Source organism: Coffea arabica, chromosome 9c (assembly GCF_036785885.1).
Source record: "Coffea arabica cultivar ET-39 chromosome 9c, Coffea Arabica ET-39 HiFi, whole genome shotgun sequence".
NCBI classification, from domain to species: domain Eukaryota; kingdom Viridiplantae; phylum Streptophyta; class Magnoliopsida; order Gentianales; family Rubiaceae; genus Coffea; species Coffea arabica.
Genome location: NC_092326.1, coordinates 37,059,804 through 37,079,495, shown reverse-complemented (window position 1 = coordinate 37,079,495; position 19,692 = coordinate 37,059,804). Strand labels below are relative to the sequence as shown.

At 36.0% G+C, this 19,692-nt stretch overlaps 1 protein-coding gene across 1 annotated transcript; it reads right to left on the bottom strand.

Annotated features, from left to right (window-relative positions):
• Positions 1 to 8,596: 8,596 nt before the first annotated feature.
• Positions 8,597 to 9,999, bottom strand: LOC140014217 (protein FAR1-RELATED SEQUENCE 5-like). Its single transcript, XM_072064645.1, has 3 exons — positions 9,483 to 9,999; positions 9,125 to 9,372; positions 8,597 to 8,758 (listed from the first exon to the last, which is right to left on the bottom strand). Exons 1-3 carry the CDS (start codon positions 9,997 to 9,999, stop codon positions 8,597 to 8,599), a joined length of 927 nt encoding a protein of 308 aa, XP_071920746.1.
• Positions 10,000 to 19,692: the final 9,693 nt, after the last annotated feature.

Genomic DNA, 19,692 nt, shown 5'->3' with positions numbered 1-19,692 from the left:
GTTTGGAAATTTGACCTTTTTATCATGACCACTTTACCCCAAACGTTGGCGATAATTACATAATGTTGACGGACTATTACATATTGATGGTAACTCCGCTCAAGATTTGCCTTTAGATTTTCATCGCATATTCTTTTAATAGGGAAAATAGAAGTCTTCACATAAAATTTGCGTTAGATAATATTTTTTGTTCCAATTCATACCCTCTTTTTATTGACATTGGACCAAATCTCAAACTCTAATGGACATAAATAATTAGCAGTTTAAATACTAAAGCAGATCAACCACCCAATTTTTTTTTTTTACAAAAGCTACAGTAACCCTGAACCAAAGCACATGATAAAAAATTGTTGTTAAGTTCTTTTGACAATAACAGCATCAATTTTCCATAACTAGTTGCTTACTCCACGTAACATTATTCGAATATCTAGTACTGCCGCTTTAATGCTTTGTACGTAAACACTGCTGCAACTTTCACTCCATGGTTGCTAGTTTATATCTGAGAGGAACCACATATTAACTACCACCTGTGTGAATCATCCCGATCAACACACAACCATTATTTCATCCTCTCACCCCATATTCTCTAATCATATGCTCCAAAGGAGTTTTACATCGTTCAGATGTCTTCATCTAGCAATATTGGTGGCAAATCTAGTGAGTTAAGGTACCAAAATCGCTACTATAGTTGTGGAAGAAGGGCAGCTCTGAAGATCGTCGAGTCACAGAAACCAATGAAGGGGTTGCTGTACTTCGTCCGGGAAGGAAAAGCTTGTGCTTTTTTCGCTTGGTGTCATCCAATAGAGAGAAATTATGAGCAAGTTCAGACTAACTATTGCCTTCCCTTACCTAATCGACAAGCAATAAACAGAGAAAACTCCATCAACAGTCCCGGAATAGTGATCCATGAATCAAATTCTTTCCCGTATCATGTGCATCGAATCGAACAAGATATTCAACAAATAAAAACCTTCATGACGATATCGGTAGCGGTCGCCATTCTGTTGCTCCTAATAGCAATTTTTCACTGACATCACTTTTAATTTTTTGACCCATATGATACGAACTTCGCCTGTAGTTTGTCGGAGATGTATCCTCTATAGGCAAAGTAGCTGACGTCCTTGTACTGTTGACTTTCCATTTTGACAGTTGATCAAGAAGATAGAGTAAATAGTAGATGCAATCGTATAGTTGAATAAAACTGATGGAATCACATTGAAAGTTTTTTGTGAAATTATATGATTGCTCTTTCATCTGAAATCACTTGTGTTGTTCAATTGTTCTGTGTTAATAACTCCAACAGCATTGAAGCTATTAATTGTATAATGATGCACGAATGATTACCTTAATTGTAAATTGTTACAATTCATCCGTTCTTACTTACAGCTTTGTTCGTTCTAAGTTACAATATTCATAAAATTAAAGGTCGAATTGAAAATCTCTAATAGAGCATCAGAAGCAGAAGGAGGTGCTCATTCAGGTAGTGAATTTGGGTTATAAAATGACCAAGACTATTTAGTTTTACACATCTGACTTTGGGCCAAGAAACTGACATTCATTGTGAGGTTTTGTGCACAACGTGTTACGTATCACTGTGTATGCACATTGTCAAAATTAAGGTCACTGATGTGTAATTCTATATTCACACCGATACCCTTAATGTTGCAGTACAGGTCAAGAGCATGATAAAAATCGCAAAATTTGTTTTATTTTTTGATACTGATTAGTGACATGACGTAACACTTATCAAGAGTATCGATACTAAAAATATAGTTCAATATTTTTTCCATACGATTCACAAACTGTTCATATATTGCTACAATTCGTAAGTTCCTACTTACAGCTTTGTTCATTCTGAGTTACAACATTTATAAAATTTCTGGTCGAATTTGAAATTCCCTATAAAGCATTAGAGCAGAAGGAGGTACAGATCGCTCACAGAGATAGTAAATTTTGGGTCATAAACTGACCAAAGCCATAGAGTGTTACACATTTGATTCTTGGCCAAAAAACTGTTGTTTTGGCTTTTCTTACCTACGTGTAGAGTGTAACTATGTATGCACATAGTGAAACGTACATGAATCTAATATGTAACTCTGTATCCACGTGACCCATAAAGTTGGTATACAGGTCATTTCATGATAAAAGCTGCAAAATTTATTTTATTGTCTGAATTGATTTGAAATAGTTCACCAGCTGCATGTGACTCTACAGCTTCCACATTTGGGATGAAATTGTTGGTCTAGAATGCATTGGGCTCCAATATTTTAGCACATTGCGAGGGTCCTGCGGACTATAAAAGGGCACAGTTGCAGTTTTATATCCCTCAACAACACAAGTTTGTTTGTCCCCCTTTCAATATTGTTTACACTTTTCACTATATTCCATTTCACACTTCCCGTTTCATACAACTGAAGGGTGGCAATGAACCCGAATATGAAATTTATTATTAGTAGTCTTCAATCCCCCTCCAACTTCACTTTTAGTGTCATCAATAGAGTGTTTGCACAGAAATCAAATTCTTGGAAGCCAAATAGCAGCCAATGGGTGGCATGATGTTCGAGAAGATTTCGCTAATTTAATGAGATGTTCGAGAAGGCCTCGCTACATCAATTGTTTTGGGGTTCGAAACGATCATCTCTATATTCTAATTAGACACTCAATAAAGTGTCTAATGAATTTAATGTGTCGGGGGAGGAATTATTGTTTGTTCCAAGCGCCATTGCACAAACAAGATAAGAGGAAAGGTTCATCGGACGTTAACTAGTTGTAGTATCACTAGTTGTAATATCAGAGAATATCTAGTTGTAATATCACAAGTTTTAACTAGAGAAGACGAAAAGCTGCGGATTGCAAATTCATTAGTTGTAATGAATTGTAACATACACCTAACTAGTTGTAACTCAATCTGTACATGTCGTAATGATAATTTGTTCCATTTTAAATATTATTTACCTCACTTTCAAATTAGTTGTCCCAACGAAATATCATGTTCTTCTGCGAAACTGTTACTTATTATGTGGTCGTGTGGAATCAAGCCGAGCCGCCAATTGTAACTTTATATCCGTACTAAAGGAGTAATACCTATTGAAGTGAATGTAATACTATCTGTAATACTCATCGTTAATACAATTAGGCACCAATTGTCTAAGTTTTAATATACAGGAACATAACAAGGTGCCTGTACAAGCATATTAATAAATTGTAACAGCTTATTAACTTCTTGTAACGTACAATTGCAGCATTCCCTGATAGGGATGACATGGCTGCATTTAGTAAATGTTCGTCCAATAGTTCACCGCAAATCTGGTGATACACACCTTATGTCTAAAAAATCTGGTGCTAGACACCGCAAATCTGCTACTAGACACCTAATGCCTGAAGCAATTTTAGAGTTACAGTCAACAAACATTAATTTTAGAGTTAATGTCTGACCCTTAATATTGGAATACAAGTCATTTCATGATAAAAGTTGACAAATTTGTTTCAATGTCTGATGCTGATTAGTAACGCTTGGGCTTACTTATCAAGAGTATCGGTACTAAAAATATTTTCTAACATTTTTTTCGATATGATTCACAAATTGTTCATATATTATTACAATTCGAACGTTGTTACTTACAGATTTGTTCGTTCTTAGTTACAACATTCATAAAATTTCTGATCGAATTTGAAATGTCCTATAGAGTATGGGAGCAGAAGGAGGTACGACTCGCTCATAGAGGTGGTAAATTTGGGCCATAAACTGACCAAGGCCATAGAGTGTTACACATCTGACTCTTGCTCAAGAAACTATTGTTTTGGGCTTTCTTACCTATGTGTAGAGTATAACTGTGTATGCACACAGTGAAACGTACATGAATCTGATGTGTAACTCTATATCCACGTGACCCTTAATGTTGGTGTACAGGTCATTTCATGATAAAAGTTGTAAAATTTATTTTATTGTCTACGCTGATTTGAAACAGTTCACCACCTGCATGTGAATCTACAACTTCCACGTTTGGAACGAAATTGTTGGCCTGGAATACGTTGGGCCCTGATATTTTAGCACATTGCGAGGGTCCTGCAAACTATAAAAGGACGCGGTTGCAGTTTTATATCCCTCAACAACAAAAGTTTGTCCGTCCCTCTTTCAATATTGTTTAGGGTTTATATTCTACTTCACACTTCTCGTTTCATACTATTAAAGGGTAGCAATGAACCCGAATATGAATTTTATTATTAGTAGTCTACAAGTCCCCTCCAACTTCACTTGCAGTGTTATCAATAGAGTGTTCACACAGAAATTAAGTTCTTGGAAGTCAAATAGAAGCCAATGGGTTGCATGATATTTGAGAAGATCTCGCTAATTTAATGAGATGTTCGAGAAGGTCTCGCTACATCAATTGTTCTGGGGTTCGAAACGATCATTTCTATGTTCTCAATAGACACTTAATTAAGTGTCTGTGAAATTTAATATGTCGGGGGGAGTTATTATTGTTTGGGCCAAGGGCTATGGCACAAACAAGAGAATGGCAAAGGTTCATCGTATTTTAACTAGTTGTTATATCAGTAGTTGTAGCACATTGTAATATCATAAATTGTAATATCACAAGTTTTAATATCACAAGTTGTAATATCACAAATTGTTCATATATAGTTATAATGCATACGTTATTAGTTACAACTATGTATGTTACTAGTTACAACGTTCAAAGTTTGAGATCCAAGACATAACTAACACTCAATCCTATCCCGTGAAGAACAGGATGAAATGACAGACCCAGGCAATTGTTGAAGGTATTCAAAATAAATATGTACTATGCATGCCACGGACATCCGCTTTGATATCACACAATAACTAAATAACATTGTGGTGTATCAGACAATAACTAAATATGTTTACATACATACACATTTAAACGTTATACCCACCATCTGCCATCCAAATTTATACCTCTTTGTTATCTCCTCCTCCTCCCTAATATTTTTGCAGACCATCATTCCTTTCATGCAACCAAAAAAAGTAGGTCTTAGCATAGTCATGCAACCAAATTTCGAAGGATCTCCTACAAGCTCACGATCAAAGGTTTAACAAAAAATACGAAAAGTATCGTCGGATCCAACCAATGCTCCAAGGAGGTACGAAACACCAGATGCAAGGATTTTATATGGTGCCAAACGCGATTTCAAGAATGCTCCACTTAACACCAACAACTCTCTGGAACTAGCTAGCCACATTTTCAAAGATAGTGTCCGCGAGCACCTATCCTTTGGTAATTACATTATGGAATATGAACCGATATGGGAGCCTATTCGTGAGCGAAGAATGGAACTAGAGGTATTTTGTCACTGGCATAGCCTCCGCGTCCTGAGAACACGCTCGGCAAAGCTTGTTATAGGACCAGAAATGAATGTTGCAAGCGTATTACATAGACTACAGCGAGAAGTTATGCAGATGGAGTCTAGACTACACAGGTTTCACGAGGTTGAAACCGTAAAAAGGCATGCTATTACAAAAGATTGTGATGTCAATAATATTTTAGCAGATCCCATGCTTATATCCGACTCGAACCTATCTGACTTTTTTGAATCAAGCGACGATAACTTTCAGAGGTACATACCCGATTGTTTAATGCATGACGGCGTTCGCAGGTGTTGTATGACATACGACAGATGACGAGACATGTAGTCGAATGTTCGTGAAGGTAGCAAAAAAAGTTTAATCATTATAATCTCTACTTTAACTTTTTGCCTCCATTTGGATATTAATGATGCCTGTTAAAGATCCTTGTACTAGTTCTAACATATTGTAACATACAACTAATTGCTTGTAATTCATTCTGTACGTTTCGTTATGAATATTTGTTGCATTATAAAACTTAGTTTTGACAAATGAAATTAGTTGTCCCCTCGCACTATCATTTTCTTCTGTGCAACTATTACTTTATTGTGGTCGTGTGGTTATTTGATCATAATTCAATTAGAAAAATTCTTGTAATACCTATTGAAGTGCCTATAATATATCATATCAATGGTGCGAACCGTTCGTTCTGAAAATGTAACCCATATGTAGTGAATTATGAAATTTTTTTGGTGACTAAATGACACATAATAATTCACCAAAGTATTGTAACAAAATAATAACAATTTGTTAAGGCCGATTGCTATATGATACATGTAACTATTCTAAATGCCATCCATGCCAATGAAGATATTATTTACGATTGGAGCTGAATGTTGGACAATACTATATATATCACGACAGCCATTTGTTATGGTATTCTATGAAAAATACCATAATCATAAAAGAAGAACGTTCAATCGTATTGCAAAAATTGGTACTTTAATTTTCAGTCAACTTTATAATTTCTTAACAACTTTATATAGCCCATGACAGAACAATTGATGACTACTAATATTGAAAAATAGTACAGTTGTAACCCACTTGTCTAAACTTGAACAGAATTAAACATTGAAGGTACCTGTATAGGCACATGAATAACTTGTAACAGCTTATTAAGTGCTTGTAACGTAAATATGCAGCATTCCCAACATTGCCGACATGGAGGTACAATAACAAATGTTCGTCAAAAAACACCGCAAATCTTGTTCAGGACAACTAATATATGAAAATAAAAAAAAATCTAGTGAGTTACAGTCAACATGCACTAATTCATTTCAAGATTGTAGATTAAAAGAAATTGACAATATGGAAGCGATTGAAACTGAACAATATTTTCAACAGAGAAGTACTAACATCAATAAATGAGGTCAACTTGGTGAATGAATAATCGAAACTCAATAGTTTGGTCAACCACTCAATGTGTCGTTAAAAAATTGGACGTATATATCGTTCATCAACCTGCCTCTGCAAGAGGCGACGTCAACAACTAGTTGCAAACTCTGGGTGTTATTTATTTCCTAAAATACGTAATGATGGTAAATCATCTAATACACCTAAAGGAACATACAATTAATAATATACGATGTCCAAGTATTCAATTAACAATACTACATAAATATGTGATGTAACGATAAAAGTTTGTCACCTGCGGTGATGATGAAAATACATGATATGCATCAATGTCACAGTGTGTTGAAATTGCCACACGCTCCTCCTATATTATATAATATAACTATTCAACTGTCAACAAATCATTACCAGTGCCCATATTGCTCACTTCAAAAGCTAAATTGGACAAGACAATATAAAAAAATGATATATCAGATCATTAAAATATCTCTGACGGAATTATACTTGAAAAAAATAAAAAATTTGGAGTACATCCATTTTGTAGGGATTGTTGCAGGAGACTCCTGATTAGGCAAACGGTGGACCTTCGAATAATACAAAATAATTTATTATAGAAGCGATCATACGTTAACTATATAATAGACATGTTTTGAAGCGTTCAGATGCCCACCATTACAATATGCAGAAAAGTAGTTGTACGATACAAATAAAAAAACTTTTATTTTTTCTACTAAATGTATGCATACCATTTCACTTTTCTCGATTTCGGGACCAATAGCATTTGAAGGGCCATTTACTGACTGGCTCCTTGAATGCGTCTACGAGTTTAGAATGATCAAATAATTGTATAAGACAAATAAAATAGGTATATCAGGAGAGATGATGGGCGTAACAAAATTATCACATAATGTAACATCAATGTAACTAATTATATACTATTATAAACATCTAAATAAAAGCTAAAGCCATGACCATTTTATACTAATTGAAACAGAGTCAGTAGATGAATGGCATCCCAAAAATAAGTGTTCATCAAATTCAAGCGACGTCGGCTCTGATTCTGAGACCTGTATTATTGACACAACAATAATGTTATTTCATAATGAATGATATTTAAACTTGAGTTAATGGTAATATAATAAGAATGTTTTAACATAAATGTTTACCATAACAAAAAATAGATCCATACCATAGTCTGTGTAGTCCTTGACAATCTAGATTTTTTTTTACTCTGTCAAATTTATCGACCCAACTTTGCATCACTCTATTTCTCTTCCCATCGGCTCATTTTTTAATGCCTTTTGAGACTACTGCCTCTCCCATTTCATTTATAATTTCAATTTTATCACGTTCCTCTACATTCAAATTTTTATGATTTTTTGAAAGTTGCTCTTCGTTTTCTGAGAAGAGGAACTCAACTCTCTTTGCCAAATTGGATATGACGGTGATTACTACTTTGTTGGTGTCTTCCGACATTGCTGCTCGAATTGGGACTTTAATCATAGCTGGAGCGAACTCCCGAAAAAGAGTTGAAATGATTGCTTTTGGATTAGCCACAATTTTCCGTTCTCGCCAATCAAAACAGTCTCCAACTCGAGCTCTTTTTGTCCATCATCTCTTAACGTATTCAGAAGAAATTATTTTTATGCTTACGGTATCAAACACCTTCAACGCGTGCCCACACAAAATTCCTTCAGTCTCGTATTTTTTACAACTACAACGTACACTTAGATCATTTCGATTGAATACTACTATTCTTTCAGGTCCTCCATCATATCTCATGACAAAAAACTCCACAAACATCCCTGCATCTTGTTGTTTCAATATAACCATAGCTGTTGACTTGCCATATTCATTTTACAATGCAACAAATACAGTTGGTGAATATGTCTCTGCAGCATGCACAAGTATAGGTGTTTGACTCAACCCAACCATGGAGAGCTTTTGCCTCATTTCATATTCTGCGATGAGTTCATTATATCTTTTATCATCAACCACCCGATTAAAATGTCTAAAGAACTGCATAAGGTCGTGATCCAGTTTTAAATGATTTTTAATTGCTGCATTTAGGCTTTCGCTAAGTTGCGTGCTTCGCATTTCCGTGGTCCATCTTTCTTTCATCATACATCTTGTTCACTTATCGCGAATTCGATACAACCCGAAAAGTCATTCATTATTTTCAAGATTGTGTTTCTGCACCATCGCCTCCCACACCCTGTTGAATTATTCTATTTCTTCAATCTCATACATGTAGGCACCAAACATGTATGGAAGGTCACTACTTTTCTTGTAATGATTGCTAAAATATTTCATAAAATTACGTCTTATGTGAAACGTACATAGACCGTGAAACATTTGGCGCATGACAAGTGAAAGAGCGGCTACCATGGCGTGATCTTGGTCAGTTCGTATGATACTTGAATGCTTTCCGCACATTACTTCTAGAAATATACCAAACACCCACTTGAAAGAATCTATCGTCTCATCATACATAAGGGCAGCACCGAATATCACAATTTGCTTATGTTGGTTGAAACCCACAAATACTCCAAGTTGCCGGTATTCTTTATTTATTTTGTAGGTTGTGTCGAATGTGACTATGTCTCTAAAAAAGTTGTAGTCAATTAACATTCCTACATCACCCAAAAGATATTCGTTATCTGTTCTTCACAATCTAGTTGTACGGCATTGAAAAAGGATGGATTCTCGAGTGTTTACTCTTGAAAATAATTCAACATGCTACCTGCTTCTCCATATTTCAAGCTCCTTTCCCGTCTCATTCGAAGATATCGTTTAACATCATCTCGAGTATATCCCATATTACCCATCCCACCTGCCTCCTTTCCCATAAACTCATGGCTCTGTTTCAATGAAAACCCAGTATCCTTGCTTATTTCAAATTGGAATCCTTGAGCTACACTCACTTTTCTTTGTGATGACATTATGTACGCACATTGAATAATGTGCAACTCATGGTTATGCTCTAAGATAAGGTCATGCACACGGTACTTCATTGTCCCTCTAAGCAACACGATAACTATTTTAGCTCCACACCCTATTTTCGTCGGCTTTCGTGTCCTCTTTGGCATCACATCACATTCGTACTTGCGCTTCACACCTTCTTTGCAGCAACTACATCTCCTAGACATGGTCACGCCGTCTTTATTTTTATTCAGATAGTCTTTACGTACACTAAAATCTATTTTAAAGGCATACTTCTTATAAAACTTGTACGCATCCTCTTCACTGTTGAACTCCATTCCTAACTCAGGGTCCCATCTTCTGTCAATTTGTTGCAATCCATTACTTCTGCTCCTGCCAATTATGCATCAAACACCCTAATTTGCAACACTTCATGAATAGTATGTAGATAAACGACAACATAAATGTATATTACCATTCATAATGTGTTATGAAATAACATTATTCATACACCAAATCTTATTGTTACGCTTATCAATATGATTAATGATTCACATCACTTTACTTTGACTCTAAGACAATGACATTGTCTATGTAGAAATTCAACTCCATGTGCACTAAATTATACGGACTGTGATGTGTTGGTCACACGATATAAGTCTTTTTTAACTGTATGTATATCCACTATGGTAATTATATTTAGGTTCTAGATTTCTTAACTCACTGGATAGCCAACTCCGCATTTTATACTATTTCTACATTTTGAGAGCCAAACAAGTATTTTCTACTCATTGTAATATATTTCTTACATCATGTAATTTATTTACAACACCAGGTACGCCCATTTATTATTCACATCTATTTGCCTCTTTTCCTCTTTTTCACCTCATTCAACTCTACACCTCCATTTTATACACACTGCATGATCCGGAGAGGGGCAAATTAAGATTGCATGATGAGCATGGACCAACTACTGGATGCACAATGATTCATACCAATTGTAATGCAGTGGTTATAACCTGTAACTTATTTACAACAGGATGTACATTCGTTCACTTGTTAAATGTGACTTTGTTTCTTTCATCTTTTCCTAATCCCGCTTGACGCTTTACTTTAATACATACCTTTGGGTTTTCGGATAACTACTATTTTACTATAGTCCATCACTGAAAAGTTGAATGCTCACACGCACTTGAATACAGTACAAATTGACTCACAAACACAACCAATATTATGTTTTTAGTAACTCTAATTTCATCCCTAAACCCTAAACCGATGTGCATTGGGTGACAAATGATTGACCACAGTTGAAGGCGATGGTTCAATCATGTTATCTTGGTATGCTAATACGCTTTATGTTTCACCCAACTTGGAGAGCGTAGTTGCTTCTGCTATTAAGTTGCACGATTTTCACCAAATTCGTCAGATGATGAATTTTCTCTGTTTGCTTCTACCTTCAGTTTGCTTCCTATTTGCTTCTAATAGTTTGCTTCAGTTTGCTTCATAATAGTTTGCTTCACGACCTTCAGTTTCAACCAAGTTTGCTTCAGTTTCCTCACTCTTTGCTTCCTCTGTTAGCAAACAGTTCAGTCGTGCAACCACTCTCCAGTCCTTTGCTTCCTTGGTTCAGTCATTTGTTTTTACTATTAGGGACTCGGAGAGTACACTCTTCGGGCGGTTTTGTTTTGTGCGGCTACTTCAAATTTTCAACTTTCAAAATTTCAACTCTTCCGTTTGTTCCGTCTGTTACCGTCACAGCAAATGCAACTTTTTTTGGAGCACCCATCGTTTTTTAGCCTTCCTAACGCGGCTCATTTCTCACCTCACGGTTATGTTTATGAGGAGATCGTGTAGGAGCGGTCATCAGATCGACCGCTCCTACCCCGTATCCGTCAAACCCCTCCAAGGTCTATCGATAGAGGAGTTTATTTTGAAATCTTTTTTGGAATAATCGCTATAGCAATTTTTTATGACATGATAAATGTACGTGAGATAAAAAAAGATAATTAGAAAGATTAAAAAATAATAAGAAAAATCATTCAAAATGTCCCTCACATTTTAAAAAATGACTTTTTTCATCACTCACTTTTAAAAGTGTAATTTAACATCTCTTACAAATTCACATTGATCAAATTTGGTCCATACTTAGGTTTTCGACTGATTTTTTGGCAGAATTCATCACGTGCCTTGCAGGCAATCATTTTTTAGGGGCAAAATTATCAAATTAAAATTTACATAATCTATCTATAGTCCCTTATTTTTCACAAATAAATTATTTCGTTTCTCAAATTTCACAAAATAAATTTTTTCATCTCTCACATTTCACAAAATGAATTTTTTCATCTCTCATTGATCTTGTATACGAATAGTTTTTTTTAAATCCATGTATATATCTATTTGATTTCATCTAAATAGTACAAATAGCATATAATATATCTCTATTTAATTTCACCTAAACAGATTAATTGTAGTTGTACATCTGTTATTCAATAGATATATATTGGTTTAAATCTAACAATTTTATTTTAAACCTATATATATATCTATTTGAATTCACCATGAACATGAGTAAAAAACTAACAATTTTTTTAAATCCTTGTATATATTTATTTTAATTTTACTTAAATAGTACGTTCAGATGAAAATCAAATAAAGATATATTACATGCTATTCGTATTATTCAAGTGAAATCAAATTGATATATATATATATATATATATATATATATAAGTTAAAAAAGTTATTCGTATAGATGATCAACGAAGAATGAAAAAAATTATTTTGTAAAATATGAGGGACAAAAAAATTCATTTTGTAAAGTGTGAGGGACTGTGAATCAGATTATGTAAATCTTGATTTGACAAGATTGTCCTTAAAAAATGATCATATGCAAGGCACGTGGTGGAGTCCAATAAAAAACTAGTTGAAAACCTATATAGGGATCAAATTTGACCAATATAAATTTGCAAGGGACGTAAAAGTATACTTTTAAAAGTGAGGTATGAAAAAAGTCATTTTACAAAATATGAGAGACGTTTTGAACGATTTTTTCAAAAATATATATTTATAATGTAAGAAAATAATTTGAAATTTTGGATAGATGTTATTTGGAATTTTTTTAAGATAAAAAAAAACTTTTTATGGTATGATGTATTTGAAATAAAAAGTGGTTCAAGATATAGAACTTGAAAAACGTGTTGATAATGTTGAGCACTTGTCAGAAGTCCAACCTCCAGCCCCTTTGCATAGCCCTTCTTCCTACAGTTGCTGACATTTGACAAAGAAAAAAATATATTTAAAGCAAGTATAAATTTGAGATATTGTAATGTAGTTCATTAGATATTTTGATGTTTATAATTAATAGGCCGCTAGTTGGGAGGTTATCCTTCCGTTTCTAGTTTCCCTACCCTCTATGGTTGATGATGCGTTGAAGGCGGTGGCTACTAGTATCATCCATGCCATGGTTGATCGGGTAGTGGAGGAAGACTCTCAAGCAACGGAGGATGGCGATGACGACTCCGAAAGAACAGACGATTCTTCGCCTGACCCATTAGCGCGGGCTGTTTGTCTCCTCGATTGCCAAGGCCACAAGGTACTATATTAGAGTGTTCTCATTCTGTGATCGATCACCTGAATGTAGACCAGTTATTGGCACTGGAGCAGGGGCGTCAAACAGCTCGAGGTCGTGGCATACGGGCCAATTTTCCTTCAGATAGAGAGCTCAGGTCGATGAAACATAACTCTCAAAATTCTTTTCATGCTTTATCTAATGATTAGTGCACTTTTTTGGAATATTCGGGGGATTTCTAGATCTCCAAATTTACGAAAGCTCAAAAAATTAATTTTGTTACACAAGTTGTCAGTGGTTGGGATCTGTGAGCCTAAATTCTCGACAAGAGACATGGAATCAATTCGTGTGCGTTTGAATTTTGATCATGTGATTTCTAACCCGTCAGGGGATCTTTGAATTTTCTTTAGATTTTCTTTTACCTCCATGGTTGTTGGGGAGTCTGACCAACACTTGTCTATCTCATTTTTTCATCCCCATCGATCCTGTCCTTTTATTGTTTCCTTTGTTCATGCTAAACGTACTGCTGCAGAAAGGAGAAGGCTTTGGCCTACTTTGCTTCGCGACAAGCCTTGTCACGAGCCATGGTATATTGTGAGGGATTTTAACCTTATTTTATCTCCAAATGAGAAGAAGGGAGGTCGGCCGTTTCAACCATCTCAGGGCTTGGAGTTTTCCCAATTCATGGGAGAAGCTGGTATGCTTGATGCAGGGTTCTCTGGGTCCAGTTTCACTTGGTGTAATAATAGACATAGGCGAGCAAGAATCTGGAAGTACCTAGATCGGGTATTACTTAACAATGCATGTTTAAACGATTCGACCTCGATGGTTGTCTCCCACTTGGTGTGGGAGCCCTCTGACAATGGCCCACTTCTCCTTTCCTTCTCTACCAGGTTGGACAATAAGTCTCGCACTTTTAGATTCCTTAACGTGTGGACATCTAAGAATAGTCTATTGGATGTAGTGAAGATGACTTGGATAGGTGATGTCAGTGGCTCTCCGTTTTATCGTGTATGAACCAAACTGAAGAGAGTCTCTCATGCTATTCAGAAACGGAATAAGGAGACATTTGGAGATGTTTTTCTCAACGTGAAGAGGGCCAAGGCAGCGGTGGCCCGGGCTAAGCTTCAGATTGAGGTAGATAGCTCGGAGAAGAATTTTGTTGAGTTGAAACGGGTACAAGCTGAATTGCGGAGGGTCCTGACTGTAGAGGAACAATTCTGGAAACAAAAAGCCAAGGTTAAGTGGCTCCAGCACGGGGATAATAATTCTAGATTTTTCCATTCAGTGGTGAAACAGTGAAGATATCGGGCAGCAATTCACAGCATTCGAGACTCCCAGGGCACTTGGATTACTGATGATGGCACAATCGGGATGGAAGCCGTGAAGTTTTTTGATGATTTATTATCGGTGGAGTCTTCTTCAGACTTTAGACTGGTCCATGTTATTCCCAACTTGAGTTCCGAAATTGATAATAGATGTCTGGAAGAGGCCTCTTCTTTCGACGAGGTTACGAGGGTAGTCTTCTCTATGGATGGTGATAGTGCAGCAGGCCCAGATGGCTTCACTGGAAAGTTCTTTACCTTTGCTTGGGAGGTGGTCGGTCCTAATATCTTTCAAGCGATTCTCATTTTCTTTTGTAGAGTTGAACTTTCTTGATTTGTCACAGTTACCTCAATTTTTCTCATTCCAAAGGTCCTAAATCCGCATTCCTTCTCTCAATTTCGTCCTATCAGTGTATGTAACTTTTTGAATAAAGTCATCTCTCGAGTTTTGGTCAGCCGATTAAGTCCAATTTTGCCTCGGATTATTTCTCCTCAGCAAAGTGGTTTTGTTCAGGGTCGGGCTCTGTCGAACAACTTTCTCCTGGTTCAAGAGATGATTACAGATATTGAAAAAAAATGTATGGGACGGAATGTAGTGCTTAAACTGGACATGGCGAAGGCGTATGATAGGATGTCATGGGTATTTATTATTAGAGTGTTGCGCCACTTTGGATTTGGGGAAAGGTTTATCGATATGGTGTGGCGGTTGTTGTCAAATGTCTGGTTCTCAGTGCTTGTTAATGGAGTTCCGTACGGCTTCTTCAAGTCTAGCCGGGGCCTTTGACAGGGTGATCCCCTGTCGCCGGCCTTATTTATTATTGGAGCTGAGGTTTTGTCCAGAGGGTTGAATTTATTATATTCCCAATCGAATTTTGTGGGTTATAACGTGCCAAGACACTATCCTACCATCTCTCATTTGGCCTTTGCAGATGACATAATAATCTTTGCCAATGGGTCGGCCTCTTCGTTAACGAAAATTATACGAGTGTTAGAGCTATATCAAAAGGTATCGGGTCAATTGGTGAACACTAGTAAGAGTGGGTTCCTGCTTCATCCAAGTGTCCCAATGGCTCGTCAAGGTATCATCGAACGAGTTACTAAATTTTCGAGAAGAGGGTTCCCCATTCGATATTTGGGACTTCCATTGTATACCGGCAGGTGCAAGGGATTTTATTTTTCGGATTTGAGCCAGCGAATGGTTGATAAAGTCCTCTCCTGGAAGACTCGGCTCTTGTCATCGGGTGAGAAGATCATTTTGATTAAGCACGTGCTTTCAAGTATTCCCGTCCACCTCTTGGCTGCAGGGGTCATTCCAAAAAGTATATTTCATATGATTGAGCGGGTATATGCAAATTTCTTGTGGGGGATGACTAAAGAGTCTAGAAGGTTTCATTGGGTGTGGTGGAGAGACTTATGCTTCCCACCAGAGGAGGGTGGCGTTGGATTTCGGTCGATTGAGGACACTTATAGAACTTTCTCCTGCAAGTTGTGGTGGACCTTTAGGCAGAATCTCTCACTGTGGGCTATGTTCATGCGAGCCAAATATTGTCATGATACTCACTCTTGTCAGGTTGCCCTGAGATCTCCTAGTTCAGCAATATGGCGCCGCATGTTGGACGTTAGGGGATTTGTGGAGTTATTTATACTTTGGAAACCTTATAGTGATTTTTGCCACTTTTGGTATGACAACTGGACGGGGTCAGGTGCATTATATCTTCGAGTGGATGTGCAGGATCATTTGTCCTTCCATGACTTTATTGTGTGCGGGACATGGAATAGCCGCTTGTTGTCTCATGTCCTTCAGTCTGATTTAGTCCAGACTATGGTAGGCATGCCGATCCCCTGTATTTCTTCAGTGCACAGGATGGTATGGACGGCGTCATCTTCTGGAAGTTTCTCATTATCCTCGGCTCTCCAAGAGGTGCGACAGGCTAAACCCTCATCCTTCATGTTCAGTCAGGTTTTGCATCCGCACATCCTTCTAAAAATTTTCTTCTTCATGATGCGTTTGTTGCGGGGACGGTTGCTTTTGGATGATATTTTAACCAGATATTGTGTTCACTTACCGTCTAAATGCTTTTGCTGTTTGAAGCCTAGTGTTGAAATGCTATAGCACGTATTCATGTCGGGTGATGTCGTAAAGGCAGTTTGAAAGTTTTTTGGGCCTCTCGGATCTCTCTCTAGTCTTAACTTGGCGCGGGAGCATTTAACGGTACAGTTGGAAAATTGGTAGTACAAGCCTACTAAGTCTGCGAGGATAAAATTTGTCTTTCGGCTCCTACCCGTATTTGTGTGTTGGAATTTGTGGAAAACGAGGAATTCAGCAGTGTCTGAAAGGGTTATCAAGAATGTCCGATCTATTTGTGGAGCTATTTTTCAAAACTTGAAAGACGCATACTGGATGAAATTTGGGGAATTACAACAGGTCGCATCTTGGCCCCAATTCTTGGGTTTGGTGGAGCAATGCCCTGATGTGGTTAAGTTTCGTCTAGTTCATTGGCAGGCTCCACGGCTGTCAATGTTTAAATTTAACATAGATGGGTGCTCCAAAGGTAACCCGGGATTGAGTGGTAGTGGGGGGATTCTTAGGGATGGCTCAGGGAAGTTCATCTTCGCTTTCGCTAGTTGCTTTGATGTTGCTACTAGCTTGTAGGCCGAGGCTAAAGCATTAGCGTTTGGACTGAGTTTATGTGCCCAAAGAAATTTTTTACAGCAGTTGGTGGTTGAGTCGGATTCGCTAGTGCTAATAAAGATTCTGAGGAACGATTACCAATGCCCATGGACGATTAGTTATGAGATCGAGCAGTATTACGAGTTCTCTCAGGGGAGTATACAGTTCAACCATTGCTATCGCAAGACCAATAAGGTTGCGGATGTTCTTGCCAATGTGGGGTGTGCCTTGGTTGAATCGGTATGTATTTATGAACATTTCAAGGACTTACCAGGTGTAGCTAGGGATGAATATCGCTTGGATAAATTATCCTACCCGTCTATTCGGCGACGTCGAGTTAAGTAAGTAAGTGTCTTGTACTTGTCTTGTATCGTTGAAGTCAGGCTTCTGTCCCCCTCAAGAACTGTTCTGAGGCAATAAAATCCAAGCATGTTGGTTTTTTTTTTTTTATTTAAAAAAAGGTTCTTCCATAGCTGTTAAACTCGACTTGGTAAGGAAAGAACTGAGTAATGGGTCATTGGCACAATTAGTGGATAATTGAATTGATGGGTCATTAAAATAGAATTTATAGATGAAGTGTTTTTAAATATTAATTATTACATTTAGAAAAATATATATGAATATATAAACATTAATAATAGATCCAGTTCCTTTATATCGTACTTTACAAATATAGATCGTGTAATTAAAATAAATTATGGTATTTAGTAAAACAACAAGCTTTTAAGGGAAAAATATTTTAAGGAAATAGAATGCAATTTTTATTAATATGTTACCTGAAGAATATTTCTATAATTATCAACTATTGTTACATAATAATAATACTTTATGTTTGAAAGTTGAATTAATTAGACAAAAAAAATTTTTGAAGGGACATTTAGTAAATGAATGTCAGCTTAGCCTAATGTTAAAATCTTTATACAATAAGCGGAGAGATCCAAGGTTCAAACTCACGGGGTTGCTAGTTGAACCAATCAAATTAGGAATCCAATTTGTCCTAGTAGTCGGTTCACCGGGTCAAAATGGTTTAACCGTCAAGTTGAATCGAATTCAATAACTATTAATTTTTCTATTAAGTGTAAAAGTAAGAGATTGGTCTAGTGTCTAATTGGGGACAGGATTAAGTTAGATAGTTAGGTGGGAAGGGTTATAAGTAAAAAGTTTTTGATTCAAATCTTTTCACTTACCAAAAAAAAAGGTCTAGTGTCTTGTTATCTGCAAAAGTTCATATTTTGTAAGTGAAAGTATATGCAATTCAGGAGGCAAATCTTGGGTTCAAGTCTACCCTTTATTTTGTATACTCATCTAGCGTCTTTAGGCCATAACATAGGTAAATAGTAGGAAAATTCTATGTCCGTTCTCCTTATTTTTGCATGATGATAATGATTTATACCTTATGTATTTGGATTATTACAATCCAATGGTCTAAAACACTAATTTTATCACCCAACGGTAAATTTAATTTGAGGATATGATCTCCCAAAACCATAATTCATAACTATCTATATACCTATTCACCAGTTGAGATATTCTAAAAAGCTTTTGATATTCAGACATGTGTCATTTCGTTAGGTTATTTAACTATTTTATTATTTAATAAATTTAATTGATGACATCCAATGATTATTTTGTTAATTAAATTCAAATATTTAACTCTGGACATGCCACTGGATATAAATTTAAATGTCTAAAAAATCCTTATTTTATTCTAAAATTTTAAATTACTTTTCATCGTTTTGTAATTCCAATGCATAGCATAGGCAACAAAACTAGTTATATACTATTCAATAGCTAAAAACTTCTAGAATCTTTTCTTACTAATTTTCAAGAGTTTACAATTATTTTTAATTCTCCCAAATTTTTATTGTACAATATATAATACACACCATATCATTTATGTCTTCAAATAAGAAAGAATTCTACAACATCCATAACAGTTTCAAATTTCAAAGGCTTCTATCACATCCACACCACTTTAACATTAAAAAAAAGGTAAAAGTCTATCCAAAATCTTTACAATTACAAACAAATAATAATCAATCACCGAATTACAAGTAATGATAAAGATCTTAGATAGTTTTTCTGTGCTTGATAATAACAATATTAAATACTCTATCTTAAAATGTAAATCATTTTTAACTATTTGTAGTTCTCGTGCATAGTATGGGAAATAAAGCTAGATAATAATAACGATAATATAGCTCATGAGAAAACTAATTCATTTTTTTTCTTTTGATGAAAAATTAACATTTATTTAGGCATATTTAAAAGATCAGCCCTAATGCTAGGCTGAAAAAATGTTGAAGCATTGAACTCCCATACATTTTGAGAATCAATCAATTTCTCATGCCTTGCTAGAGAACAAGCGACTCCATTGTCATATCTACCCACCTACTCTAGACTAAACTGATTTATGTTTATTGAGGGACTGTTGAACATCCTCTAACATAGACCCTGACACAAAGAA